At 35.9% G+C, this 27,324-nt stretch overlaps 2 protein-coding genes across 9 annotated transcripts in view; one reads left to right on the top strand and one right to left on the bottom strand.

Moving 5' to 3' along the window:
- LOC106666604 (homeodomain-interacting protein kinase 2) overlaps window positions 1-27,324 on the top strand; it is a 64,897-nt gene that overhangs the window by 2,110 nt on the left and 35,463 nt on the right. For 2 of the 6 annotated variants that reach the window (XM_024230150.1, XM_014393892.2), the window contains exon 1: window positions 2,837-3,172. The exons of 3 other annotated variants lie outside the window; for them this stretch is intronic. The gene's annotated coding sequence lies outside the window, so the exon portion shown is untranslated. Of the gene's footprint in view, window positions 1-2,836; window positions 3,173-3,787; window positions 3,875-27,324 lie in introns of those variants that run through there. One more of the 6 variants, XM_014393893.2, reaches the window with a different exon arrangement.
- On the bottom strand, window positions 237-26,588 carry LOC106666606. 3 transcript variants are annotated; one of them, XR_001340455.2, is made up of 3 exons: window positions 25,645-26,588; window positions 25,301-25,381; window positions 237-877 (listed from the first exon to the last, which is right to left on the bottom strand). XR_001340455.2 is itself a non-coding variant. In XM_014393894.2 (2 exons), exons 1-2 carry the CDS (start codon window positions 24,499-24,501, stop codon window positions 286-288), a joined length of 612 nt encoding a protein of 203 aa, XP_014249380.1. In that variant the 5' UTR covers window positions 24,502-25,220; the 3' UTR covers window positions 237-285. The 3 variants fall into 3 exon arrangements, 1 of the variants encoding a protein (XP_014249380.1); XR_002910908.1 differs by having other exon boundaries at window positions 25,301-26,588; XM_014393894.2 differs by lacking the exons at window positions 25,301-25,381; window positions 25,645-26,588 and adding an exon at window positions 24,482-25,220.

Genomic DNA, 27,324 nt, shown 5'->3' with positions numbered 1-27,324 from the left:
TAATTGAGAAAATATGAGTATATCGAGAAAAAAAAATATAGTTGAAAAATTCATATTATAAAGTTTAAGGTGCGTTTAATAATCAGACTCAAATTAAAAGTTGTATTTACATAAAAATATGTGTATACAAATATAAAAATTCTTTATGTATAAAAGTCATGTGTGTTGAGGAGAATTGAAAATATTTTAAATAAATAAAATTAGTTAAATTTTTTCTCAGTCTAGATAAATCTGTTTAAGAAATTTTTAAAAAAAATAATTAATGATTTTTTAAGCAGTCATCCATTAATTAATTTCATCTATAGAAACAACCACATTTGCCATTCTTTCAAATAGACATCTCTGATATTCAAATTCTGCGCCAAGCAGTGTGAAAAGGCTGATATAATCAATTTGTCCTGGAGAAATTAACTGCCAAGGGCTACCTATCATCATATCAGCCAAAATTAAACCTTGCAGTGGAATAGGGATAGTATGGAGAATGTTTGACTGAATCGCTTGAGGCAGTGCAAGAAACCCCCATTGCATTGGAAATGGGATTTGCACATTTGTCAAATATCCTTGCTGTAGAAGAAATTGTGGCATGCGTTCAGGCAGGAAAGTTAAGTCCCTCAAAAATACTTGGCCTACAGATCTTGTAGAATTCAATGACCTGTTAGGAGGCACTGAAATTTCATTCCTTAAATGAACAATGTTCTGGTTTGGTACACCTCTTCCAAACCTTTGTTGTCCAGGAGCAAGGTTTGATGGTGCTCTTCGATTTATTGATCCTGAATTAGCCAAAGCCTGTTGACCTGATGAGTTTTGCCTGAAAATCCTTCTCGGTGTCTTACCCATATGCCTTTTCTTTCTTAAGTTTCTCCTGTTGTTATTCATTCTAAAATCAAAACAGAAAAAAAATAAAAATTATTATATTGCTATGACAAATACGTTAAAGCAGTAATGTTTCTGCATTCACCTAGGCTTCATTAACGAACTATGTGATAAAAATACTTTAACCATACTCAAATCTAGCTGATATTTTTTGTAATAATAAAGACTATCAGTGATTTAGTATTTTTGTCTGGTCTGCAAGGTCTCCAATCATCTTATTCTGCCTATCATCATTTCGTATGTGATCTGTGTGTTATTCTGTCTGTCTTTTCCTTTTTATACATTCGTCACACTAGTGAAAAAGTACTTAGTGGCTTGACAACTCTTAATCATATAGGCCTGTGCCTTCTGGCACACAGTAAATTAAAAATTTAAAAAACTGTGGTCTTGGGGAGCTTATTATGTCACAATTTTGTATGTGTGGTCACAAATAATAAATTTAAACAGCTTAGGAAGACCGATTTCTAGTTTTGTCTTGTTTCTATGTTAAAGAATTTTCTAAAATTACTACTTCAATAATTAACATTAATTTTTTGCAACATTCCATCAAAACTTCCAATCATGGATATAATTATAGTCCAACATACTCGATGGTTAATTGCAATTTAGAGAGCCATTGCTCTATTCCCATAGCAATTTAAGTGTGAATGGGCTTTAGTTTAGAGATTGCATTGGGGACTGACATGACCTAGGTGTTGATAGCCCCTGGAGACCAAACTCGGTGGCTGAATAGGATGACCTCGGGCTGAAGACCGAAAGACAGGGTAGGTCAGTCTTGAGGCCTGTCGGCAATTTGTTTTGATTTACACAAAAGCTGGAATTGACGTCGACCTGCAAGAAGTGATAGGCTTTTGGCACTTTCAAAAGATCAATCTTTTGTTGAAAAAGTGTAAGGGAGGGAGATCAAGTGGGGTTAAATACATTCTTTCCTATTTACATACCATTGACTCAGGGCGGTGAAGTACTTGATATTCCTCCATCATCCTTTACACCTGTAGCTATCCTATAACTAACCTAAATGAGGGTTGATAGGGTACTTAATATTCCGGTGCTTGAACTCTCACGCTATACATTCACGCTAATAAATACATGCACTGTAAAAACACGTTAGGTGCACAAACTATCAGTACCTACATACGATAAAACAATTTTTCTCCCAAGAATCGGAACAAAGGACCCATATTCGCTGTCGTGCTCAAGCATAATTCTCATATCTGTTTGCATTCCTAAACGCTCTCTATATAGAGCCAAGGAGTTGCACCCATCAATGAGGTGGGACACATCGAACAGCCTTTCTCTAAATGCCGGACACATACGTTTGGCCCAAAAGTAAGCGTCAATGTGTTAACCTCGCATGGCCTATTCTTAATCGAGTGAGGACCTTTCTTCTAGGAGAGGAGGATCCTCAGAAGGTCCCCCTATCGAAAGAGTTTTTGATATGTGAGGAACCACCGACGGGCCCACTTTCTTTTAATCGTGTTTTTTGCATTTTTAGCGTCAGAGGGCCGGATCACATTGGCTATGTCGGGATGATGACACGTTAAAATAATTAATATTTTCTTTTTAATCAAAAAAGCGTTATGCGCGGCCGTGTTAAACGAGGTACATGCATGTGCAGATTTGACCTTATATAAATCAGTAATCAGTTTTAAATCCATATTGTTGAGATGTTGTCTATTTGCCACTGCGTTTTTACCCGTAAGTAATAAATAAATTTAGATTAAACGTTGCCTTCAATGCCAGTTGTTAGTTAGGGGGTGTGAATTTTTTTAAACCTGTAAGTGCGTATGTAGAGAGAATTGTTCTGTATGGTTTTTTAAGTAAATCGGGAAAAAATTATAAAATCAAAGGGAAAACTTTATAATAAGTTTTTTTAAACATTTCGAGAGGGAAAATTGGTAGTTGTCGGGGGAATTTCAGAGTCGGACGTTCTCTTGGTCGAGGGGGGAAAGTCGGCCAACACTGTCATCTTCCGAGCTGGTATGTCCTTGTGTCGGAATTAAAATCGAGTGGGTATGTTGTAAGTGTTCCAGTTCTGTTGATATGGAGCTTTTTTACACGAAGGCCGCACTTGGTTTTCACAAAAGAGGAACTTAAAACAGGCCAAACATCGCGCTTTTATTCCCTTTTTTTTGTCGGTCGATTCCGAGGAACGGAGAAGCTTTTATGGCTTGCGGGTTTAGCATAATAACAGAATATTCTATCCAAGATGGTGGTTACATGACAGCCCTCGAAGAGTCTTTATGCGTATTTCAATTATGAAATTAATGCTTTTCACAACTGAAACGGAGCGAGAGTGGTGAGTAAAATGATGGTTTCATTCTTAGACTTAATTTAAATATAACGCCGAAAGAGGATCACGACCCCAGGGCCAAGATCCGAGGGTAAATATGCCAGGGAGAGTAACCTACTTTTTTGTTTTTCTTGTATAAATAAACACATTCTTTATATTTCTCAATTGTTAAAAAGATCTCTCCCTATATAGTCTTGTTTATAAGCAATAAAATTTGCATATTTTTAGTTTTTTATTTATTGAAAAAGTCATATATGGTTGCTTATTTTACGGTCGGGTTTGTTGTACTCCTTTCCAATTGTGAAACGATCATTAAAACAAAATAAACTAGGATGGTTTCGTTCTTTAAATTTAATAATCGACTGTTGTCATTTGAACGCTTAAACAACGCTACGTTCATCGTAAATGCGACTTGATCGTCAAAAGCTTTTTCAGAACATTTCAAAATCTGCCATTCTGTGAAATGGCCCGAGCTTTCCCACCTCAGTTTTGGACGTGTTTCCCGATTTTTGAATCTCGGGGGCGCAACGTTACGTAAGGGTGTTCAACCCCCGTTCCTCCTCCCCGCCCTTTTGTGGATGGGAAATCGGTTTTCCCCGTCCCACCAGGGCCAGGTAGTGAAAAGGACCTGTCCGAAAACTCGACGAGGGGACAGTACGAACTCGAACGCGGGACCGTTTGGACAGGTCGCTCATTTCCAAAGCCAAGGTAAAGTCCATAACACATAAATTACTAAATTACAAAAACAAAAAAAGTCTCAAGACATTCCATTCGCACAAGTTCTCTGCCAAGAGTTTCGAAGATATTGTGTTTCAGAGATGCCCGTTTAAGGCTATCCCATTGTAAAAAGAAATGCTTTTTTGTATTGCGCGTAATTCAATAGGTGTAATATTACATTGAAAAAACATCCCCTTGCTCGAATGCTGTCCCTGAACTTAAACCAGAATTGAATGTGAATGAACCATTTTAGAACAGTTCTAATTTCATTCAGTTTTGAACACTTCTTTGATAGATACATTTTTTTATTCTTTCAAGTCCCTTTGGTAGATTTTTGTCGGAAAGTCATTCAAAAGGACCGACATTACAAGGCTGCGTTTTTTTTTTAAACAACAAAGTTTCTCTTGGAACTGTATTATAGTCCCTGTGGTCAATCCCGGTAGAAACACCCCTACCTGCTTGACTCTCGTCCTTCCAAAATAGTCATTTTCGTCAAACCTGTTCAAAACTATTTCAAGTTCATCAATGGGAAAATTCCAGCTTTTTCCAGTTTCCAATTGAAAACAGTTTTTTCCTTCTTCACGTCAATAATTGTTTTATTTTCATTTACTGCATTTTTTACGCGTTTATTCTGTTCGTTTACATGAATTTTGGTGCCTGTGCGGTCCTGGTGCTTGACTTTTGCCCATCCAAAATAGTTATTTTCGTCAAACAAGTTCAAAACGATATGAACATGGGATTTTCCTTTTTTTTTTTTTTCATATTGAAAACCGTCTTTTTCTCTTTACCAGAAGAGTCTAGGTTGAAAAACCGAATGGATTTTAGCTTAGAAATTGAGATTTTATTTTCAGTGCTGGCGAGACTCCTCTTATCATGTGTATTATTGAGCTTTACTCTGTTCCTGACTCTCTGGACCTGGAGATTTTTCGCTTTTTCACTTAAAGGGTTGGGTTTGAAGCCTGTTCCTTCTCACGTCAACCATCCTTATCTTTGGGAATTTCCAGTATTCATATTTAGCGTAGAAGTTATGATTTTATTGTCTATATTTGGGCGAAGAAATTTTTTCCCCTCTTTTATTGTTTATATTGCGCTTTTCGGCCTTTCGGACGTGGAGATTTTTCTCTTCTTTACTTTTCAAGGATTGGGCATATAACCTGTTCCATCTTCACGTCAACAATCGTATTGTTTTCATTTTGTGCAAATGATCTCTTGGAACTGTATTTTGGTGCATGTGGTGAATCAGTCCTCGTGCTCGACTCTTGTTCTCCCAAAATAGTATTTTCGTTAAACAATTTCAAAACTATATCAAGTTAATCAATGGGATTTTCCAGTTTCTTCATATCGAAAACCGTCTTTTTCTCTTTACCAGAGTCTAGGATGAAAAACTTGGATGGATTGTAGCTTAGAAATTGGGATTTTAATTTCACTATGTAGCGAGCCTTTCTTCCTCTTGTGTATTATCGAGCTTTACTATGATTTCTGTTCCTCTGGACCTGGAGATTTTTCGCTTGTTGACTTCAAGGATTGGGTTTAAAGCCTGTTACTTCTCCACGTCAAAATCCTTATCTTTGGGAATTTCCAGTATTCTTATTTAGCTTAGAAGTTATGATTTTATTGTCTATATTTGGGCGAAGAAATTTTTTGCCTCTTTTCTTGTTTATATTGCGCTTTTCGGCCTTTCGGACATAGAGATTTTTCTCTTCTTCTTCACTTCAGAGATTGGGCTTGCAGGAATTCTTCATGTTAAAATCGTTCCTTTCGTTTATTTTGTATTAGCCAAGTTTTCTCTTGGAACTGTATTTTGGTGCCTGTGGTCAATTAGCCCTTGTCCTCCCAAAATAGTCACTTTCGACAAAGCTGCTCAAATGATTTCAAATTAATCCATGGGTATTTCCAGTTTTCTTATATTTTTTTTCCTATTTTCTTGTTTATATTGAAACTTTTGGACGTCGAGATTTTTCTCTTCTACTAGTAATTTTCACTTCTAGGATTGTGCTTTTTGACTTTTGCCCCCAAAATACTATATAGTCTTCAAAGTCTGTCGGAAGTTCTTAATGATTTCAAGTTAATTAATGGAAATTTTGTCGACGTTGAGATTTTCTTCAATTGTCAATTGAAAGTTGAGCTTTACGATTCTTCCGGGATATTTGGACGTGGATATTTTTCACTTCTTATTCTTCATTTCAGAGGCTTGCAACCTGTTCCATCTTTACGTCAAACGTTGTCGTTGTCGGTCCATATAACTTGGCGAACATTCGCTCGATGTGATAAAGCCATCTTTGCTTTAATTTTTTTGATTCGCTCTATTAAGAAGTATATTCCAAAATCAATCAATGTGCAACCGTCCACCCTCAGAATTTATTTTCCCCCAATATTTAGTTTCCACTGGAATTGCACTCACTTTGTAAAATTTAAGCTCGGATCTCTATTCTTACTTTTTTTCAGAATGATAACACACATTCTTCTGAATCGTCCCGATTTTTTGACTACGTCATTGTCCAACTTGTAGACCAGATCAAGGAAAGCGCGATTTTATCACTTGTGTTTGATCGCACTGTGTACTTACCCTCGAAGGGCATTAATTTTGTTTCGATGGAGACTTTTTAATCATATCCCATGCATATATGGTTGAGAGGGGAAAGAGAACGCCCTTTTGGATCTATGAGTATATAGGATAGGGATAAATGCGGTGGCCACAAGGCCTTCCGCACCTCGAACTGAGTAGATCCATTGTGCTCCTCTGTTTGGCTGGCCAATGGACTGGGAATTGTTAGTCAACATCCATAGCTTTGCCGGCGGTGCCGTAGTGTAGGATCTTAAAGCTTTTCCTTTCCCAGTTCTAAGAATATACACCTCTACATAGATCCTTACAAAAACATAAAAGTGTTCTGCAGTCTTCTTTCTTATTGGCAGTATCTGCACAGTGTTTCCTCTGTCTATACTCCTATCCGGTTCATGTGCCGTCTTGAGCGGCAGTGTCCTGTCAGGAGTCCAACTAGAAATCTATTCTGTTGCGGTTATGTTTCAATAATTCCTTTGTAAGTCTTGCGGATCTTCTCTGAATCTCTTCGCGTGCCGCCTCATGCTTGGGGTGTTGTTCCACCAAGTTTTACACTCATTAAGGATCCATTTTTGTATGTATGCTTTTTTTGCGGCCAGGTGCTCTACGCCATAGTAGGGTTCGGGCCCTAGAGAATTCATATTGGCTCCTATTTTTGAACATGACCACTTTCTCATTGCCTCTAGTCTCGAATGCCCAGGGATTCTGGTGTCAGAGTCCTGCCAGAGATTCTGGAGGCACGACTTCTGCCAGGGATTCATACAATTTCATACGCTTTTTTTTTAAATTATTTAATTTAAATATTAATAATAAATAGTTAAAAATTTTGAAACCTTAGGTTTAAGTAGAACTAAGTTTGCAGACAATTGACTTACCCCTGATGGGCTTTCGATATGAAATATAATGAGGAAGTGTGATAAGTAGTTTTCTAGTTTGTTGTTTCGGGAGGTTTTTTTTTTTTTTTAACGTAAGTCAACTATTAGAGAAATACCCGTTCCATATGGAAATTTTCTTGAGAGAAAAACCACTCTTGCCCAGTAATGAATCCTGATAAACATAATCTATTCTTCATATGGAGTTTTAAGTTTAAATAAGATCTTCGACGCTATTGACTTAATCACGGCTGAGACAGACAAGTCCTGACATTTCCATAGATGGGTTCTTAGTGGTTTTTGAGTCAGTCAAGGTGTATGTTCCAATCTATTTTTAATTGGTGTATGTTACAGGTCTATAAACATATTGAACTCTCCCTATCTAGTTTATTAAGATTCTCTCGCTTTGAAAAACATACACTACATTCGTTTGTTTTTTCATGACGAACATGAACTTGGGAACATTTCTTTCCCTGACAGGTGGATAATTTTAAATATTTGTGATTTTTTAGTTTTTATGAAATGATGTTTGTTGGGTTGTTTTTGGACGGCATATTTCTCTAGTAATATATAAAGAAGATTGGGGAAGTCTTGGACTATAATATAAAACAGCATTATCTTATCAAGAGACTGGCATGTTGTTTGCGCCTTTGCCATTTTCTCTGTATAAAATTCAAATTATTTCGACCGGATTTTCCAATTGGAATTGAAGAGATTTTGTCCCTATCTTATCAATCCGTACATTTCATCGCAAATTCGACTCGAATGACCTATAGTCCAAATTCTTCTACAGCAAAGTGATATTTGTAGGTCCGTTTCGTACAAAACAACCAGTAAATCTGAAGCACGTTCGGTTTATGTTACGCTGTCTTAAACAAAAAAAAATGTTTAATGCAAAACCTTGAAAATTTCGGTACTTAATTTTACAGCCTTTTATTTCACCTTTTATGCAATATCAACTGGACTAAAACGTTAATGTTTATAGTGTTGTTTTATTTAAAATAGTACAATTTTTTCTCCTTTTAGCAAGCGTACATTTCTCAATTTTAATCATAGCAATTGAAGCGTCACGAGCTGGACTCGAACCCACGACCTCCGTATGTTGGTTGCTGTGAAGTTCGAGTCCTCGTGTCACCAATTTTTCATTTCAGCCACACTTTGTATAAAAACTATAAATCAATTTTAATCGTTACTTGGTTAAATAGGACTAACAAATTTATTTTATAAATTGTAAAACTTTTCACCAATTTCACTAATACTTTTTTAACCGTCTACATATGAGATTGTATGTTTTATTTGATCCCCCCCTGTCCAATTAAACTAATGAAAGCTATATATCTTTCTATCCTCCTTAATGCAGGCTTGACTCATTTCGGAGTGGAACTTATGCCTAAATGGGCATAAGTAACGAGTTCTTAAGGTGTTGTTTTTTCTTTTGTTTTATGGCGGCATATACTTTTCAAGGGAAATATGACAAATATTGAACATTCACCTGCTATTCAAATTTATTTTATTTATTAGAGAAACATCTTTGTTTTTTCATTAGAAAGGCAAATAATAAACTGGTTCTTTTATGCCTAAGCAAAAGGAATAAATATGACAATCCACAATACATTTAGATTTCACGAATGTATCTATAAGAAAATGGTATTTGTACTGTACTGCCTATGGTTGGTCTACGTCCTTGTTAGAAGGCCCGGTTGAATTTCTCATGAACCAATGACGCTATAAAATGAAAATTCTTTAACAATTTTTAGTCTAGTCTCACATTTGTACCTTTTTTTTTGAGAAAAATTATACAGGCTACCTCAGGCCAAGTTGAACTTCAAAATTTCAAATACGACCCTATACATCCTGACACAGCATTTAAAAGGATTTTTTACGCTGAAAACAATGGTGCAATCGAATTTTATATCAGCAATACAGTCTGATTTCGCTAATGTATATATAAGAGGATCGTATTTTTTATTTGACCTACCTTGTCATATTTTTGTTTAATTTAAACTAAGCTAAATATATATATTTATCCTTCCTTCTTAAGGTTTTCCTCACAATGATCAAGGAGCAGAACCTTCTTATATGGCGCTAAGAAAAGAGTTTCGAACGGCAAATAATAATCCTGGTTCTATTAAGGCTAAGGAATAAATAAAAATTTCAAACCGAAAAATCCACAATGTCGCCGTCAGATTTCACTAATCCCCTTTTTAAAACCGTCATTGATAAACTGGCTGTTCAATGCCAGTAAATGGAAGGTCGTTTAAATCGAATCCGTATTAGCGGAACACTTTATTTTTACTGTTAGCTCCATTGAATCTGCCATAAAAAGGTTGTGCAAGTGAAATTTCTGCTTCCTCTTTAACAGCGGGTTTTTTCTTAAAAAATTAAAAATTTATTTGTTTGACGATCACTGGCTTGTAGGGGCCAGGTATCTTCGCCCTTTCTCGCTCAAAACCCAATCTGAAATCAGCTCACTCTCCCACTCCCTCCCTCCCCTCTTTCTTTTTTCTCTCTCCAGGCACACACTCCCTCTCTCCTTTCCAGACTCTCTCTTTCTCCGTCTCTTCACTCCAGACTCTCTCGCTCTCTTTTTTTCTCTCTCTCACTCTTTCTCTCTCTACCCTCTTTCTCTCTCTACCCTCTTTCTCTCTCTACCCTCTTTCTCTCTCTACCCTCTTTCTCTCTCTCCCCTCTTTCTCTCTCTACCCTCTTTCTCTTTCTACCCTCTTTCTCTCTCTACCCTCTTTCTCTATCTACCCTCTTTCTCTCTCTACCCTCTTTCTCTCTCTCCCCTCTTGCTCTCTCTCTCCTCTCTTTCTCTCTCTCCCTCTCCCTCCTCTCTCTCTCGCCCTCCTCTCCCCCTCCTCTCTCTCTCTCTCTATCTCTCTCTCTCTCTCTATCTCTCTCTCGCTCTCTCTCTCTCTCTCTCTCAATTATTATTACAAATTGTATTCGAACAATTTGTGTTGGAGGGTTTCAAACCGACGAGAGGATTTGCAAGGCAAGGGGGTGAGAGCTTTATTGACAAGCTTCACTAATCCCGAAAATGCGCGTTTCAATTCATTTACTGGTGGATGGAACGGTGGTTCGATGGTCTCACGTCAGAAAGATCATGTCATCGACAGAGGTGCTTTTCAATGTCAAAATTGGGACTTTTAATAATATTTCCAGGGAGAGTTTTCGATTACGCTTCTTTGGCTACAGAAGCCGTCTTTTAAATAATATAAAATAAGAGATAGTAAAGATAAAAGAAAAGAGAAATAACTTTTTAAAAACTGTCAAATAAAGCCGTTTAAGGCCGCTAAGTAAATGGCTTTGTATCGTGCTAAATGTTCCCTTGACCCCCCGACGGTTTTAACGTTTCAAAACATTTTAGTGTGATGGTATTTTATCAAATGTTCCATGGTAAATGTAAATGTTGTGGAAAAAACCTACAAAAATGGTTTCGTTATTATTTTTAATGATTTGGCAAATAGACGTGAAAATGTTTTCGTTTTATTTAATTGGATTAAAGTAGTATGGGTTCAGATTAAATTTTTCTAAAAATGCATGAAAGTCAAAGTTGTTCAACCGACAAACAAAGCAAGAAACAATATTAAAATGTTCCTTTTCGTATGGTAAATGTGATTTTTCCCATGAATATTCCTTTTATTCTGATTCTAAAACATTAAAATCTCAACATTCTGAGATCTAAACGACAAAATTTCGCCGGAACAATAGCTCAAAAAACGAAAACATAGTTAGATCTTCTCTTTAGTTACAATTAATCGCTAGTTTTTATTGTTTTGTTTAATTTATATTTTGTAGTCTGTCTTCTTGATCCGAATCCTGTCCAAATGAACAAAAGACGTGAGTTTGTTCTTTTGCATTAATTATTACGTCGATTGGTTTTTGTTTATCAGAATAGTTTTATTACGGCATTTGTGCTAGGGTCTTCACCCTATTTCAAAATTTTCTGACGACAGCCCTTACACTCCAAGGGGGTTGGGTTTATTATTGGATTTATGAGGTTTTTCCAGCTATCATCTTCACCTGGTACGAATCTGAGGCAATAAGTTTTCCCTTGAAATTGTTTTATTTATGGCATTCGTTGAATCATGGGTAGTTCTATTTTATTCTTAACTGGATAATACATTGGAATACATTTAATGAACCTTGTTTTATATAAAGGGCATACGCTTTGGTTTTCTTTGACCTGTCGTATTTCCGTTTTGAGTGACTTTACATCCAACTACTTATGCGGATGACAGCAATTCTATCTTCTAACACTAATCCTAAAGAAGCAGCGTCCAACATACAAGACTATCTTATTATAATAATAAATCTCCATTAGAAAACCCTTGGACATGACCTGATTACCTTCACTATAGTATGAAACCTTTCTCAGAAGGCCATAGTACAACCCACTTTCCTCTTTTGGAAATATTCAAGTCATGCTCATTCCAAAAGCTCACAAAAATCCATCTTCTTCCTGTGATGTCCAAAATCCTGGAAAACCTACCCAAACTTTCCTATTGACTAACCGCTGCTTCGGAGTGGATTGCTGCAACAAGTTTTTCAAATACCAAAATAGGCCGGCGTTCATCAAGGGAGCATTCTTGGTCCAGCCCTTTATATCACTTACTGCTGACTTTTCTATACATCTCAGCAGCATCAGTATATCCTACGATAATAACTCAATTTTGTCTGCTAACCCGAATCTTATCCAAACAACCTCCAACATCCAGAAGTACTTTCAGCTTATCAAAGACAGGAGCAAAAAATGGAGGTGGGTATGAGTGAATGAGAAAAGATTTATCTAGTGTACATTTACATCGAAAAAGCTGTGTTATCATTAGATCTGTAGATCAGCAACAAGTAGCTTCCACCCAAGCCAATTACTTAGGACAATCTATACTATAGGCAGCATACTGATATGGAATCCTAACACAAGACTTAAGAGAAAAGAAACTAACAAAAGGACAATTACGATAACGTTTAGGATCGAGATCCGTTTGGAGTGAACTCTGGGATATCCAATAGCATGTCCATTGTAATATGTATTTTTATATATATAAACTATAAATAAATTCTAACTAATCTTCTTGGAATGTTTTTGACAACAGCCAACCCCTTCAGACGTGCGATTCATGTCTCTGAGCAATCTTTAAAAAATTTAACATTTTAAAGCTAAGTTAAAATTTAATAGTCAGCGTGTCATAGAAAATTGGATTCAACTGGATAAAAGTTGAAAATGAAATTATAACATCCATTATTGTAAATTTCTTCTTATATACATGGAGTAGTTTCCTTTCCATTTCAAAAGAAAACAGCCAACGGGCATTTCAGAAAGTCTTACTTTCTGCCGATGTGACATTTCTGCCTTTGTAAGTTGTACTTTATAACCTTTCCAAGTCATCCAGTCTAGAAAGTAATCGACATAAATCGATTTAGGGGCGGGGTATAATGTAGAAAGTTAATACGTATAACTTTTAACTTTTTTAACTTAAACGTCTAACTTGGACAGTTCAAAAATATCTCGAATATTGAGTTGTGACGATATGATTGACAGATCCAAGGCTACTTCAGTCAGTTTTATTACAAAATACGCAAGAAGGTAAATATACGAAAATAATTTGACAAAACTCGTTCAGAACGCTTTGTAGTTATTTAAATATGTGTCTTCTCTGTACTGCCTATGGTCGGTCGATATTGTGTCTACTGGGCTGGGTGTCGTTTTTAGATGGACCGGCTGAATTTCTCAAGAACAAATGATGCTATAAATAAAAAATGTTTAATATTTTTTAGTCTAATCACAAATTTTTATCCTTTTTTTTAGAAAAATTATACAGCGTACCTCAGGCCCAGTTCAACTTCAAAATTTCAAATACGACCTATACATCCTGACAAAGCATTTTAAAGGATTTTTTACGCTGAAAACAATTGTGCAATCGAATTGATGATGAAATGATAAATTAATGGCAAAATGTTTGAAAAAAACCAGTCATTTGGTTTGCTATTTATCAATCACATTTGATGTGCGAACTGCCTGCCTTACATAATCTTTGTGACCATTCTTCACCGGTACTCAGAGCGATTGAGTCAGGGGAGATAGACTGACAAGCATTTTCCTTTGCCGCAGTTCTTCAACTGAGGTTGCTGGGTTATGATTGGCATAGACAATGTTTTTTAAATGGCCCCACGGAAAATATTCAAGTGGAGTTAATTCGGGTGACCGAGGAGGCTGTCTCATCTGCAAAGAATTGGGTGCGGGGCATCCATCAGGCTGGAGAATCATTTTTGTCGTTGTAGCAGAGCAACATCATCTAATAGTGTTGGTGAAACCTCCCTCAAAAATTGAAGATTTGAGCACCATAAAAATTATTTTCGTTGAAATAAGGTCCAATGAATTTATTTCCGAGAAGTCCACATGAAACTTTGATTCTGTGAACCACCTGATGATGACAAAAGTACGAAATTCTCGAATTTTCCTAACCATTTCTATCTCCACATTCTAAAATTCTAACGGTTTAGTATGCCATTAGAATGAACATCAGTCCATAGGATGTATGGAAGAACGTTTTCTCCAGCCTCCCAAATAGAGATTTGTACAAGAACGTTAGACGCCTCTCATTATCAGAGTCCCCAAGTCCCAGTAATAGATGAGAGCAATACGGCTTAAAATTATAAGTCTGGAGTACATCTCTAATTTTATGTTCTGAAAAACCTAAAACTCTTCCAACATTTCGGAGAGAGGAAATTCGGATTTTCGCGAAAATACAGTAAAATATTCAGTCCTCGTCGAAATTACGCTATTTCTTTTTCCCATAACTTTGTCATTTTTTGACAAATTTAAAGTCCAATTGCACTATTGTTTTCAGCGTAAAAAGTCATTTAAATTGATGGGTCAGAATGTGTAAGGTCATATTTGAAATTTTGAAGTTGAACTTGGCCTGAGGTACCCCGTATAATTTTTCTCCAAAAAAAGGTAAAAATTTGAAACTAGACTAAAAAACATTAAACTTTTTTTTACAGCGTTATTGGTTCAAGAGAAATTCAGCTGGGCCATCTAAAAAGAGGACACCCTGTATAGTGTCTTGATATTGAAACTTATGTTAAATTCGTAAGTATAGTGCTGATTTCATGTCCCTAATGTCGCTGGATTTGTTTGCCCTCAGAGCTTAAAAATAATCTTTATTTATTTGATTTATCAATTTGATGTATGTTAGTTGAAACTTTTCCAAATACATAAATATATATTGGTAGGGATAATCTACGAGTTGTTGAAGAGCACTTAATCGTGATGTCGCTAAACCGTAAAAAAAGAAGGAAAATAAGAAAGTATAAAACTTACGATAAATATTGTTTCGATTTGTTAAATTTTTTTTCTTCGTATATTTAACATCACATTTGTTACATTTCGCTTCTTTCCATATCTCTACACTAGTTATATTGGTGTGTAGATAAATTATGTTTTTATTATTCTCGTTCGGCCGGGCCGTAATTGATCGATTTCGATAAAGAGCATGTGCTTGGACCAAATATTTGCCGTTTCCTAGAGTCAACAATAATAATTTAACAGTTTTAAATTTGTGAGATCTCCTCCTCTGGTCTGCGGGGTGATAAACCTATTGTTTGATAGGATGACCTGTCATCCTGGACTGCCTATCCTCGCTGATTTTTGTTAATTCAGGCTCGTTTTGGCATTTCTCCATATTCAGCGTTGAGTTGGGGCGATTTTGTTAATAACTTAGCCTGGCTAGCTATGTTAAATTGACAGATTTCCTCCTGCGGTCAGTGGGGTTATAAACTTATGGATATCACCCAAACACCGAAGATGGCGAAATTTAGAAACGCGTCTGGATTAACAAAAATCAGCGAGGACAGCCAGACCAGGATAATAATATGTAACTATCAAACAAATTTTAAATTTGTTTTTCATGCTATCCCAACCTGGTTCCGCGCAAGACAACGAACCACTGATGCATATTAGCTGGAACACCCTAATGTACAGTCCGAATGAAAAGTACGATCCATTATTTTAAACGATTGACTCGTTCCTCCAATTTTTTTTAAACTTTACTTCGCCATATCTTTTTGCGAAATAAAAGTGGATCGAGTTTCCTCCATGGCCGTCCGAATGCTGGTTCGATGGGTTGTCTATCTTCCTGGCGGCAAGTTTCACTTTTCCTTTGTCAAGGAAGAAAATTGTTGGCATTGAGCAACCTGAGATAATTATTTTTTTCCTGAAGAATTTTTCTTTGAACTAGTATGCAATTATTTACGGACGTCGAAACAGTTCGGCCACCACATTAATTGTACCGGAGCGATATTTTCCCATTGTCCTTTTTTGCACGTTTTCATAAAAGCCAAATACGTTGAAATAGTCCAAAATATAAAAAATTTATTAAATTAAAATGATTGTATGCGTATGATACGTGTAATTTTTGCCTCCTTAGTCAATCCTCTGGTACACAACTGTTCAAAGGAGAATCAATGTGCAGACAAATAAAATAATTAAACGTCGAGCGGTCTTTTGTTCTTTATACACTTTCGTCGAGTCAAACTCCGGCCCAGCATTTATTTTTGTCCGTTTCAAAGAGGTTATTGTAATCTCTGTTGTTTAATAGTATTGCTAAAAAAATTCTAATTATAGATTGGGCTACGCGTAGTTTTTGATGGCCGACGGAAATTTCTAACATTTAAAAATATGTCATCAAGGTTCCATTCTGACCAGCGTCTCAAATCTGTAAACTATGATCTAGCAATTTATTTTATTTATTTGAAATTTATCTAAAGCGATTTTATATGATGATGCAGATTCACTGCTCAGTTTTAGATAATACGATTATCTTGCGCGCAAATCGTTTTAATGTTATCTGTTTTTAAACGTTCAGATGTAAGAGGAAGATTCGCGAAGAAAAACACATGTCGTTTTTATCAGATATTTGTACTTTTCCCCCATTTTTTATTTATACCTTTTCTCCGGTTCAAAACAAAAAAATAAAAAGATTACTCGATTAATTCTTCTCAGTCTTAATGACGGATAATGCTAATTAGTAGTTAATGCCATGTACGTCACCAAAAAAAAGTTACATGGAAAAAAATGTTATTTATGGGAAGGAATTTATGCTAGGCAAGCTGATGTGTATACGTTTCGAAAATCCGTTTGACCCTTTAACGCGTCGCACAACGGCCAACTATTTTGAAATATTTATAAAAGGCGTTAAATTTTGGAACAGTCGAACGATATATCATGAAGTGTTGTGTTAAGATAATTACGAGTATAGTGGGTGAGTATGTGACTTCTGGAGAGTAAAAATAAGGTACTTACGAGAATGGAGTGGGTTCGACCCCGCCCGGAGGAATATCAAGTACTGTGGGGTGAGTGTATGACGTCTGGACCAACCGTAATGTATTAGCGAGAATGGAGAGGGTCCAACCTGACCTGAAGAATATCGAGTACTCTGGGGTGAGAGTGTGTGACGTCTGGACCGAAACGTAATTTATTAGCGAGAATGAAAAGGGTCCAACCTGCACCGAGGAATATCTAATACTCTGGGGCGAGAGTGTAACGTCTGAAGAGTAAAAATAAGTTATTAGTGAGAATGGAAGGGTTCAGCGTGTTTTTCTCTTTCCTTCTGCATTATTTGGCAAATTCGAATTTTCGCGGGTCTCTAATTCATTAAAGTCCTGCGGGTTACCATGCCTTATGTGTGACTTCAATTTCCTAGTATTGTTTTAGGTTGCTTAATGTGTCCCACATAATAGAAGCTTGTCATGCCTTGGCTCCTTACAGAGAACGTGTTGGCGTGTGCCCCCCCCGCCGAATTTTAAAATGGTTCTCGGATACAGTAGCGAGTTTGCTGTTCCCCCGTTCCGTTTTTTGGAGGACGTGGGTTTTTTATTTTTCTTTAATTTATTTTATTTGGTTCGCAACAGCAGAGGTTATATAAAACCTCCGGGGGGGGGGTGTTTTTGAAAAAAGCCCATTTGTAGGTATGTAGGGTTCGAAGGCAGGGCCGCTGGATTCGAACCCGGACCTCTACCTTACAGTGTTGAACGCCGTGTCAATAAATACACGCCCTCAAACAAAAACACATAAACATGTGTGTGTGTGTGTGTGTGTGTGTGTGTTTTTATGTGTTTTGTTTGAGGGCGTGTATTTATTAGTATTAGTGGTGAGGGCCTGATGTTGACATATATTGTCACTATCGCCCGTCCAGCAGTGTGTGGTGTTTAGGTTCGACGACAGAATATTTACAACAGTTCGACCTTAATTTAGATAAGATTATTAATGTTGTGTGCAGGTCGATGGAGGAATGTCGAAACGTACGTACGCGCGAATGTATTTATTTGTGCGACTGTTCGTTAGTTTTAGGTTAAATTTTAGTCTGCAAGCGTTGGTGGCTGAAATGACTTAGCTTGCTTAAGCTCCCGTTGGAGCGAAATTCTTTTGGTCGGGAAACTGATCTCCTGGGCATCTGGCTTACGGAGATATTAGAAATCAAGCCGCACAGCAGCATAGGTGAATTCCTCCGAGATCTAGCCCCCCAGGATCAGCATATGAGTGACAACCCTTCGGGTGAAAGTTGAAATAAGTCAAACAGAGAGACGTATTAATTGGTTTAAATTCAACAATTAATGAGAACAATGGGTTTAGCTCTTATTTACCCACATGTCTCCCATTTATACTAAAACATTCAGAAATTATTGGTTGGTGTACTATATACTACATAGTATGTACATATGACGATAATTTTTTTTTTTGCATAAACTCAAGGTCAAAAGATTCTGATGACATTGGAATATAGAACTTATCAGATAAACAAGATTAGGTTTAGAATAATAATGCGGTTTGAAATAATAGCCGAATTTAGCGTAGTCTGTAATTTTAAGTCAGCATTGACCAGTATCAGTTTACATCTATTAAAGGACTTTTGGGATATAATTTGCTATTACCTTATTTTAGTGACTACAATAATTTCCCCAAGAAGGTTTTATTAAGCATTATTTCAGGATTTGTTCCCGGTTTTGTAAATTTCAAATGAAAATGGAAGTAAGCCAGCAGGCTGACCCACCTCGGTTCTTATTCGATTTCTCTCTTCTCATTCTGTCCTCTTTCTCTTTCTCCTCCCTGCTGGGGACTCTCACGCCCCTTCCCTCTAACGGACATGTGGCGGTTCTAGTCCTTCTTCGGTCGGGCCCCTCTACTTCTGATTACACATTTCGCCGACTATCGGTTTCAACGGACAATATACATGCGTATTGTTTTGGTTTTTAATAAATGGTATGAAAAAAACTGTTAAAAAATTGGGAGGAACAAGTTTAACAAGAAACAAAATGTGTTAGGTTAAAGAATGAACATATCAGAACAATTTATGCATTAATTATGTTCAGATGGAAATTTATGTAATATATTGGGTTGTCCGGAAAATAATGCAGGATTTTGGTATTAAACAAAAAAAAAAGAAACTAGTTACTTTAAAGCAATGTTCTTTAATCAAAATAATTTCCCATACTCTCAATACATTTCTCCCAACGTGTTGGTAACTTATNATGAGTAATCCTGTAAACGTAAACAGAATATTTTATATAGATTTTTTTTAATGAAAACTTAAAATCCTGCATTATTTTCCGGACAACCCAATATGTATTATTAATATTTATTTATATTCTCTGTTTTAAAAAAGAAAAATAAATCAATAATCCAAGTCTCCGCGTGTAAAAATGGAACATTATTTTTCTATGTTTCGACAGTGACTATGTGTTGGCTCTTGCAAAACCGTTTCAAAAAAGACGAATCCATTGGGCGGAAATAGCTTACAAATATCGAAAAGATTTAGTGTTTCGGATTTCTAAAAATATATTTAAATTCCGCACATCTCCCACTCGAAATTGGTCTTGTTTCAGAGGAAAGCGTGTTTGAGTTAAGAAAAGTTACAAAAATCTTCATAAAGGGTCGTTAGAATATATATATAAATTTAAATTACAAACTGGTAACCTTTGTCAAAACAAAAATTCTATGGTGAAAATTATACTTACCATTAGGTTAATGATGAAAAATTATACCATTACTTTAACAAAGAATTTTACCACCTTCTTGTAATCGAGTCTACATGGTGAGGAACGTGTAATTTGATTACTGTTGTGAACAAAATGAATGACCGAATTTCACTCTTTATTTAAAACTAAAGTTTTCTGGAAAAAAGGCGAATTCTTTATCTTCCCTTCACGGGTCAACCTGGTGGGTCCCTTACCTGCTTGACTCTTGCCCCCCTAATTAGTTTTATTTTCCTTCAAAGCCTGCCGTACGCTCCAAACGATTGCAAATAATTAATGAGAATTTCCAGTTTTGTCATATTGAAGAATGGTCCCTTTTCTCCGTAGGTTTTTTGAAAAAATGGGATTTTAGGGCATATTGAGCCTTTACGACCTTCTCGGCCTTATGGACGTAGAAGTTTTCTCTTTTTCTTCTTCTTATTCACTTTAGGGGTCTGCTCCATCGTCGGCCTTCCTTTATCTCGGAAAAAATTAAGTTTAACTAGTCGGGATCCGTCCATTCGTTCGATGAGATAGACCCATCATTCCTTATCTAATTTAATTCGCTCTATCATAGAGTATATTCCTAAATCTATCAGGTCCATAAATGTACATCCTTTGCCTCACTCCCTTTGATTTCTCTCCCAAATGCCTGCCCTGGGGTAGCAGTCATTTTGTAAACTTTAAGCTCGGGTCCTTTTTATACTTTTATCTCCAAAACCAAATGAATGGTTTTTTTGGACACATCATCGTCCCATTGATAGATAAGTTTGTGATAAAATTTCAGTAATTTTAGCATCACAATTTTATTTTTTAACTATTTTATATTCAAAAGACAGAGTTAAAAATGAGACAGTGAACTGATATATTGACACATTTCACATTACGTGGGCGAGGGGACTTTCTTCTTCTTCTTCTTGTCATGTATACATTGAGCTTTACGGCCATTTTGAACGTGAAAACACTTCCCTTTTTCTTCATTTTCAGAGATTCCTCTATCTCGGCGACATTGTGGACATTCCACTCTCTAAATGCTAAATAGTCTTCAATTCAAAGCCTGTTGCGAAGTTTGAAATTTCAAGTTAATTAATGGAAATTTTCACGTTTGCTTTTACGCTTTAAAATGGGATTTTATTTTTACTATGTGGGCGGGGAGACTTTCGTCCTCTATCATTTGTATATTGAGCTTTACGATTCTTACTAGCTCTGGACGTGGAAATTTTCCTCTTCTTCTTCACTTAGTGGCTTGCAGCTTGTTCCATCTTGACGTCAATAATAGTCGTTTTCTTTTCATTTTGTGCCCGATGGAAACACTGCCTGCTTGAGTCTTGTCCTCCAATAATCTTTTTTTTTTTCAGACTGTATACCTTCACAAAAGATTTCAAGTCAATTGAGGGAAATTTTCAGTTGTGTCATATTGACTCGTCATGGATGGTAATCTTAGATTGCTTTTAGCTTAGAATTGGAATCTTATTCACACTATGTGAGTGAGGATACTTCGTTCCTCTTGGGTATATTGAGCTTTTCGGCCTTCTGAACGAGGAAATTTTTCTCTTCTTATTTTAGGGTGCTTGTAGTCTGTTCTGGTTTCTCAAATATCGTTGTCGCGTCCTTCCTCTTTCTTAGCGACATTGTGGAAAACCCGACCTGCTTGACTTTCCACCCCAAAATACTAAAAATAGTCTTCAATTCAAAGCCTGTCGCGAAGTTTAAGATTTCAAGTGAATTAATGGAAATTTTCACGTTTGCTTTTACGCTTGTAAGATAGGATTTTATTTTTCTTTGTGGGCGAGGAGATTTTCGTCCTCTTTACTTATATATTGAGCTTTGCGTCCCTTATTTCCTATCTGGATATTTTTCTCTCTTCTACACGACAGGCTCTGCAGCTTGTTCCATGTTCACGTCAAATGTTGTAGCCTTCCTTTGACTCGGCGAACATTAGATTTCTATTAGCTCGATGTGGTAAAGCCATCTTTCCTTTTACGATTCGTTCTATCAGCGAGTACATTCCCAAATCTATCAATGTACCTCTCGACCTTCTGTAAGAATTTGATTTCTGTTAGGTTTGTTGACATTGTATTAGCGTCCAAGATTTCGCTTCCAGTGAGAATGCAATCACTTAGCAAAATTAGGGCTAGGTTTTCTTCTCCTACTTTTTCCCCAATTTTGGCATACGTTCTTCTGAATTGTCGCAATTTTTTGGCCCACGCCATTGGCCAAACTCGTAAAGGAAGGTAAAGTGCAATTTGCCACTGTTGTGTTTGATCGCACGTGGACTTGCTCTCAAAGGCCATTAATTTTGTTTTGCCGGAGATTTTCAAATGATATCCCTTGCATATGAATGCAAAAAGAAAACGAGAACGCTGTAAATCATCTTCTGTTCTTATTAGAAATAAGAGTAAGGATTATTTTACAAGTAAAACATGACACAAAAAAATTTCTGGCTCATAACCACCCTTGGATATACGCTGTGCTAAAAAAAAAGTTTTTACAAGAATTCAGACTTTAGGCACTGTGGCTATAATAAGCACCGTCAATGTATTTTAGCGCTTTAGCACAGCAGGAGTAATCGGTTTCACAACTACGATGTTGCGATACAAGTATCCATTATAATAAATAGCACTAGTACAAAAGTAGAGAGTAATGTGGTTATTTTGAAACCAAGTTGGCCCAGGACTTCACTAAATATAATAGAACGTTATTATTAATTATGTTTTAAAAGTCTCTTATGTCCTTTTAAATTCGAAAAATATTTTATTACTAATTTAAGTTTAAGGTATGAATCGTTCAAGTCAAACAGAGGAGAAGGAGCTGTTGGATGTGAAAAATCCATTAACTATTTTTTAATATTGCGTTTCGTAGTTTTATTTTTTTATTTTCATTGTTGTCCTATAATGTAACATGTCCTCTTTCAAAAGTAAATAGGATGCCATGTATAGAGTCGAATTTTTGCCCGTTTCGGAGCCACTAAGTCTCACTATTTTCAAATCCCTCGTTTTAACTTTCCAAGTTCAATTGGAAATGTTAGGTTTTTGCGTTTTAAAATTACCAAACAATATCTCTTATAGTTTTTGTTGTACAGGACACATGTCAAGTCGTCTGCCAATGTTTATCTCGAATAGACTGGTGTCTAACTAGAAACTAGAAAATCATGATATTTGAAGTAACTCCAAGACGAAACAATGACGAAGGCTTACAATACGGTTCGTTGTTTTGTTTTTTTCGTAAATGTGTGTGTTACGTTGTTTCAGACCATTGTTCGGAATATGTACGGAATGGTGGATTCGTGATTGATCGTTTCCTACGATGTTTTTTTTTCACAAATGATAAATTTTCACAGCGTTACGGCCGATATTAAAAACAAAGAACATACAGAAAACCCGACTCGGATGACGCATTTAACACAATTAATTGTTTAACACTTTTGAGTATGACGGGAGGAGCCTTTCGCTTTACTTCTTTTGTTGGTTTTTAATGCTTATTTATTTATTCTAAAAAATCGTAAGTATTTGATTGATGTAGGTCTTCATTGAGGTGTATAATAGATTTATCACTTGAAAGTATATACGCTCTTAAGAGAATCTAATTTTTTTAAATTATCTTATTTACAGTTAATCTTTTTTAAATCAACTTTAAGTGTAAACATTTTTTTATTTTAACCTTAAAATTAACTTTAAATAGAATGAGGTCAACAATAAAATATATTCTTTTCTCGTGTGATGTTACAACGGGATTTCTAGGACAGGTACTTGTTTCGTATTTGTAATTTTGGTTGCCGGTCATCCTGATGCCAATCCTCGCTGTGTTCTGTCAGAAGCATTTCGGAGATGTATATTCAGACAAACCAGGCCCAACTGAGCGAGGATAGGGTGACCAAGGATGACCGATAACGACCAAATTGCAGGTTCAACACTGTGCAGATAAATTCTCGTACAGTTGTTTTGTTTTGCAAAACGATTTCTAACAAGTGTAAACAATATTTAAGTGATATTATAGCGGTGTTGTGGTTGCGTGTACGCATGCATACTTACATTTTTTCACACTCATTAGAAAGCGCTTTACGCTTTCCTAAAGCTTTTCAAAACTGAACTAGAGCGGACTTTTTACGTTAAGTTCAACGAGTTCCAAATAGTTGATCCATACATTTTGGACATTATGTACATACTGAATGTTTATTGGAAACTTATTCCAGTTTTGTCGCTTAATTTATGCTCGATTTCGCTTCCATATTATCTCGATATAATTGATAGATTAATCTTCCTTAATTATTATTGGATTTGAATTTATACACGCCATCGAAAAAGCCGACCGACTACCTGGTCAGCACGAAAAAATGGCCAATTTTGGCCACAGACCTGCGCAAGCCTTCATTTTTTAGAAAGTTTTACGTTGAGCAAGATGGCTTTTTAAAGCTTTTTCCTAGCTTCAGTCATTCATCAGTAAACTCGCAAATTCGGAGCATCTTAATTTTTGCACTTTTTACGAAAACTTCCAATTGAGCTGTGGAGCCAGGAAATCGTCCTGGTGCGACACCTTTTAGCAATGGATAGGAAATTTTAATAAGCTTTCAATTGGTCACATTCCACTTGGCCCGATTTCTCAACCGTTTTTAAGTTATTCGTGATTTTTGAGCAAAAAACGTGGCTTTTTACGTGCTCATGGAAAAAACCGATCGCCCTCTCTGTCGATCAATTTTTGGAATTTGGCAATGATGATAAATATTTTATATACGAATACTCTAGATCGCTGTATGATCTTGATGAAAAAGCAAATTCAGTTGTTAATGCCAAGCATTCCACCTATTTTAAGGTCATCATCAGGACAAAACAATCTTAAATATGTCTAATATTGACATAACTAAGTTTTTCACATACGATTTCAAATTTCATTGAAGACCGATTCAGTCCCAACATTACCAAGGACACAAAGAAACTAAAAAATCTTCTGAGAAAAATTCAATTATGTTAATTAGTAGACCTATTTAAGATTATGTGTCCCTGATGATAACCTTAAAATAGGCCGAAAACTTAGCAGTAAGAATTTAATTTTCTTTTTCATCAAGACCACACCGTGATCCAGATTATTTGTGAGTAGAAAAGAGGTCGATACATCTAACACTTAAAATATTTAAATTAGTTTGTGTAATACCTGTTGAGATGACAGCGCATAAAGTATTAATGAATTAACTCCTGACATACAGAGGACTTAACGTCCAACTGCACTTTTTGGTGTCGTCTACCAGGGATCACTTCACAATAATAAAATATTAGTATGAACTCCATTCAAAAAATGTAACACTGTCCAACAATATATTTTTCCTAATGATTAATGCACTGTGTAGATAGGGGTTAAAATTTTTGACTGCTTGTTTACATAAAACTGATTTATGTTATCGAAAAATATCACAATGCGGTTCTTTAGTTATTTTTCGTATGAATCATATAGAAAGAATGAAAGGGGGATCGTGTTGCTTATTTTCCAAGAATATTTATGTAAATTGACTTTTCGTAAATATATTTTTACTTTAAATTATACAAGCACAATACTCTGTCCTGTGAGCCACTTCGGTTCACAAAATTGAAATTGTCTATTCCACTCATGGCAGCTCCAAGGGTAGATAATTTTGTTCTTCTCGTAAGTGTTTAATTTTTTAAACTATATAATAAGTGTCTCAAGAAAATTTGCAATTCAAAATGCTGTAATATTCTCTTAGTATTTTGTTTCGTCTTAGTAAGTAGTAAACTAGTTGGCAGTACGCATTCAGTAATAAGCCTCAGTGAGATAAATTTTTATATTTTTAGAACAATTTGGTTTCATATCACATTTAGTCCTTAGGACAAGTAAGAAATTAAATGAAACCAAAGTTACTTAATACTATAAATAACCAATGCTGTATATCAATATACTTTTCGTTATACTCTTAAAACGTCTAAATATATACTTTTGAAATTTAAATATGCTATTTACCTCTTGTCTTAACGGTTTACAATTGTAAATTGATTATACCAAGGTTAGCTTCTGTTTGTTGTGGATGGCAGAATTTTGGCTCTGGAATGAGTGAAAGAAAAAAAATCCCTATTAGTACAATTTACAAACCACACGGGCATAATGAATGAATCATTTTGGAAATGCTGAAATTTTAATTATTCAAAAGTGACTCATTTTCTTGGGATTCATGAAGACAAAAAAAAAATTACAAAAGGTATTTTGTATAAAGTTTTTGCAGGTTCCGTTCATTTATTTAAACAAAATATGAAATTAAGGATAAATAAAGTTAAAAGCTTAATTACCAAGTTGTCCTGTGTACTTACTGTTCAGAGTCAATGCTGCTTACGCCCCTTAGAATGTAGCTCTAAGGTCTTAGGCCAATAAACCAATGGGCTTCTTTTATTCCTCCCTCCAACTGACAGTGGCCAACCACTACTGCATCATTTTTCATCACTCAGTTTGAAGGTTTCATTTTATTAAATCATACCACCAGAAGGTTTTACCACTCATTTATTCATTGATAAATTAATGAAAATTACCATAGCTAAAAGCAAGATATATTAGTTTTCCAAAATATATTCCAGTTAGAATCTATGAAATTGTGGAATCTGCTTTTAAGAAATATACAATCATTTATATTCATACACAATCATTAATTCTGCTAGTACATTCCATAGTAGATCAACAATATGCTGGGTCCAAACAATATTTACGTACAGTTAGTACGGATATTGCTTTTGTACACCATGGTTCAAAAACATGTATTATTCAGGGTTTTTAAATTTTGAAAGGCTATAACAACCACCAAGGTCTAGTTGGCAGATTTTAATTTCTACATTAACATGCCTCATTCTGCTCGATTGCAAACAAGTTACATTTAAATGTAGTTAGTAAGGACACTGCTTTTGGTGTACCAAAAAAGAACGGGAAACAGGGAGAAACCTCTCCGTTAAGAATGGTACCATCTGGTGGAACTCAAGAAGGTAAAGGGGCAGGGGTGTTCAGGAGGAATACAAGGCCCCAGTACAGCACACCCCGGGTCACCTTTTCAATTATTGAGTACCAAGTAACAAAGTTGTATACTTACCTATACAGATTGTTCAGAAGGATGTGCATCCATCTACATTCTTTCCCAATCCGGGGATGTATTATGGCCCAAGGATCCCCTAGGAGCGCGCCCCATCCAGCCCAAGATCCCAGGGACCGCTCTTCGGTTCGACCCAGGGCTATGCCACCCTCAAGTTAGCCATTTTTTTATTGTATAAACATCATCATTTCACTTATGTTAATTTGTTTGGTCATCTATTTTATATTTTTGGAAATAGATTGGTTTTCTTCAAAAACTTCATTAAGATATCAATCGCAATGCAGTTATCAGAATTTCCGGAAGACGGTATGGTATTCAAGCTTTTTCTGCCGTCTTCATATGCTTCATCGTAACAGCTCTCCATACGTGGCACAGATAGGGGCGTCCGTCCTAACCCTAACCTAAGATGGCCATGTATGAGCCTTGTGTGCCCTATTCGCAGACGAGACAAGGGTACTCGTTTCGGCGGTAAATATACTAAAATTGGCAGGTCTTAAATCCTACTTTTAACTTCTACTATCTGCTTGAATCTCAACAATGTCATATTGACTTATTGTTAAAGTAAGGGCTCCGCTTTTGGTACACTATGGCTAAAAACTTTTATTATTCAATGTTTTTAAATCTTGAATGGCTACAATTTACGTTAATCACCAACTTCTACAATCTGCTAGTTTTAACAATGTCATAGTGATCCGTAAGGACACTGCTTTTGGTAAATCATGGTTCAAAAATATTCAATATCCATCCTACGTTGTCAAACCTTGAATAGCTAAATTTACAAAATCACTAAGATGAAGCTGGTAGGTTCTAAATTGTACTTCTACAATCTACTAAAGTCTCGATAATTGACTTATGACTTATTGTTAATAAGGCACCGCTTTCAGTACACAGTTGTTTAAAAATATTTAATATTCTG

This window comes from Cimex lectularius, unplaced genomic scaffold (genome assembly GCF_000648675.2).
Source record: "Cimex lectularius strain Harlan isolate CLEC.00 unplaced genomic scaffold, Clec_2.1 scaffold56, whole genome shotgun sequence".
NCBI lineage: Eukaryota > Metazoa > Arthropoda > Insecta > Hemiptera > Cimicidae > Cimex > Cimex lectularius.
The sequence above is the reverse complement of the archived record's forward strand: the minus strand, read 5'-3'. Positions and strand labels throughout refer to the sequence as shown.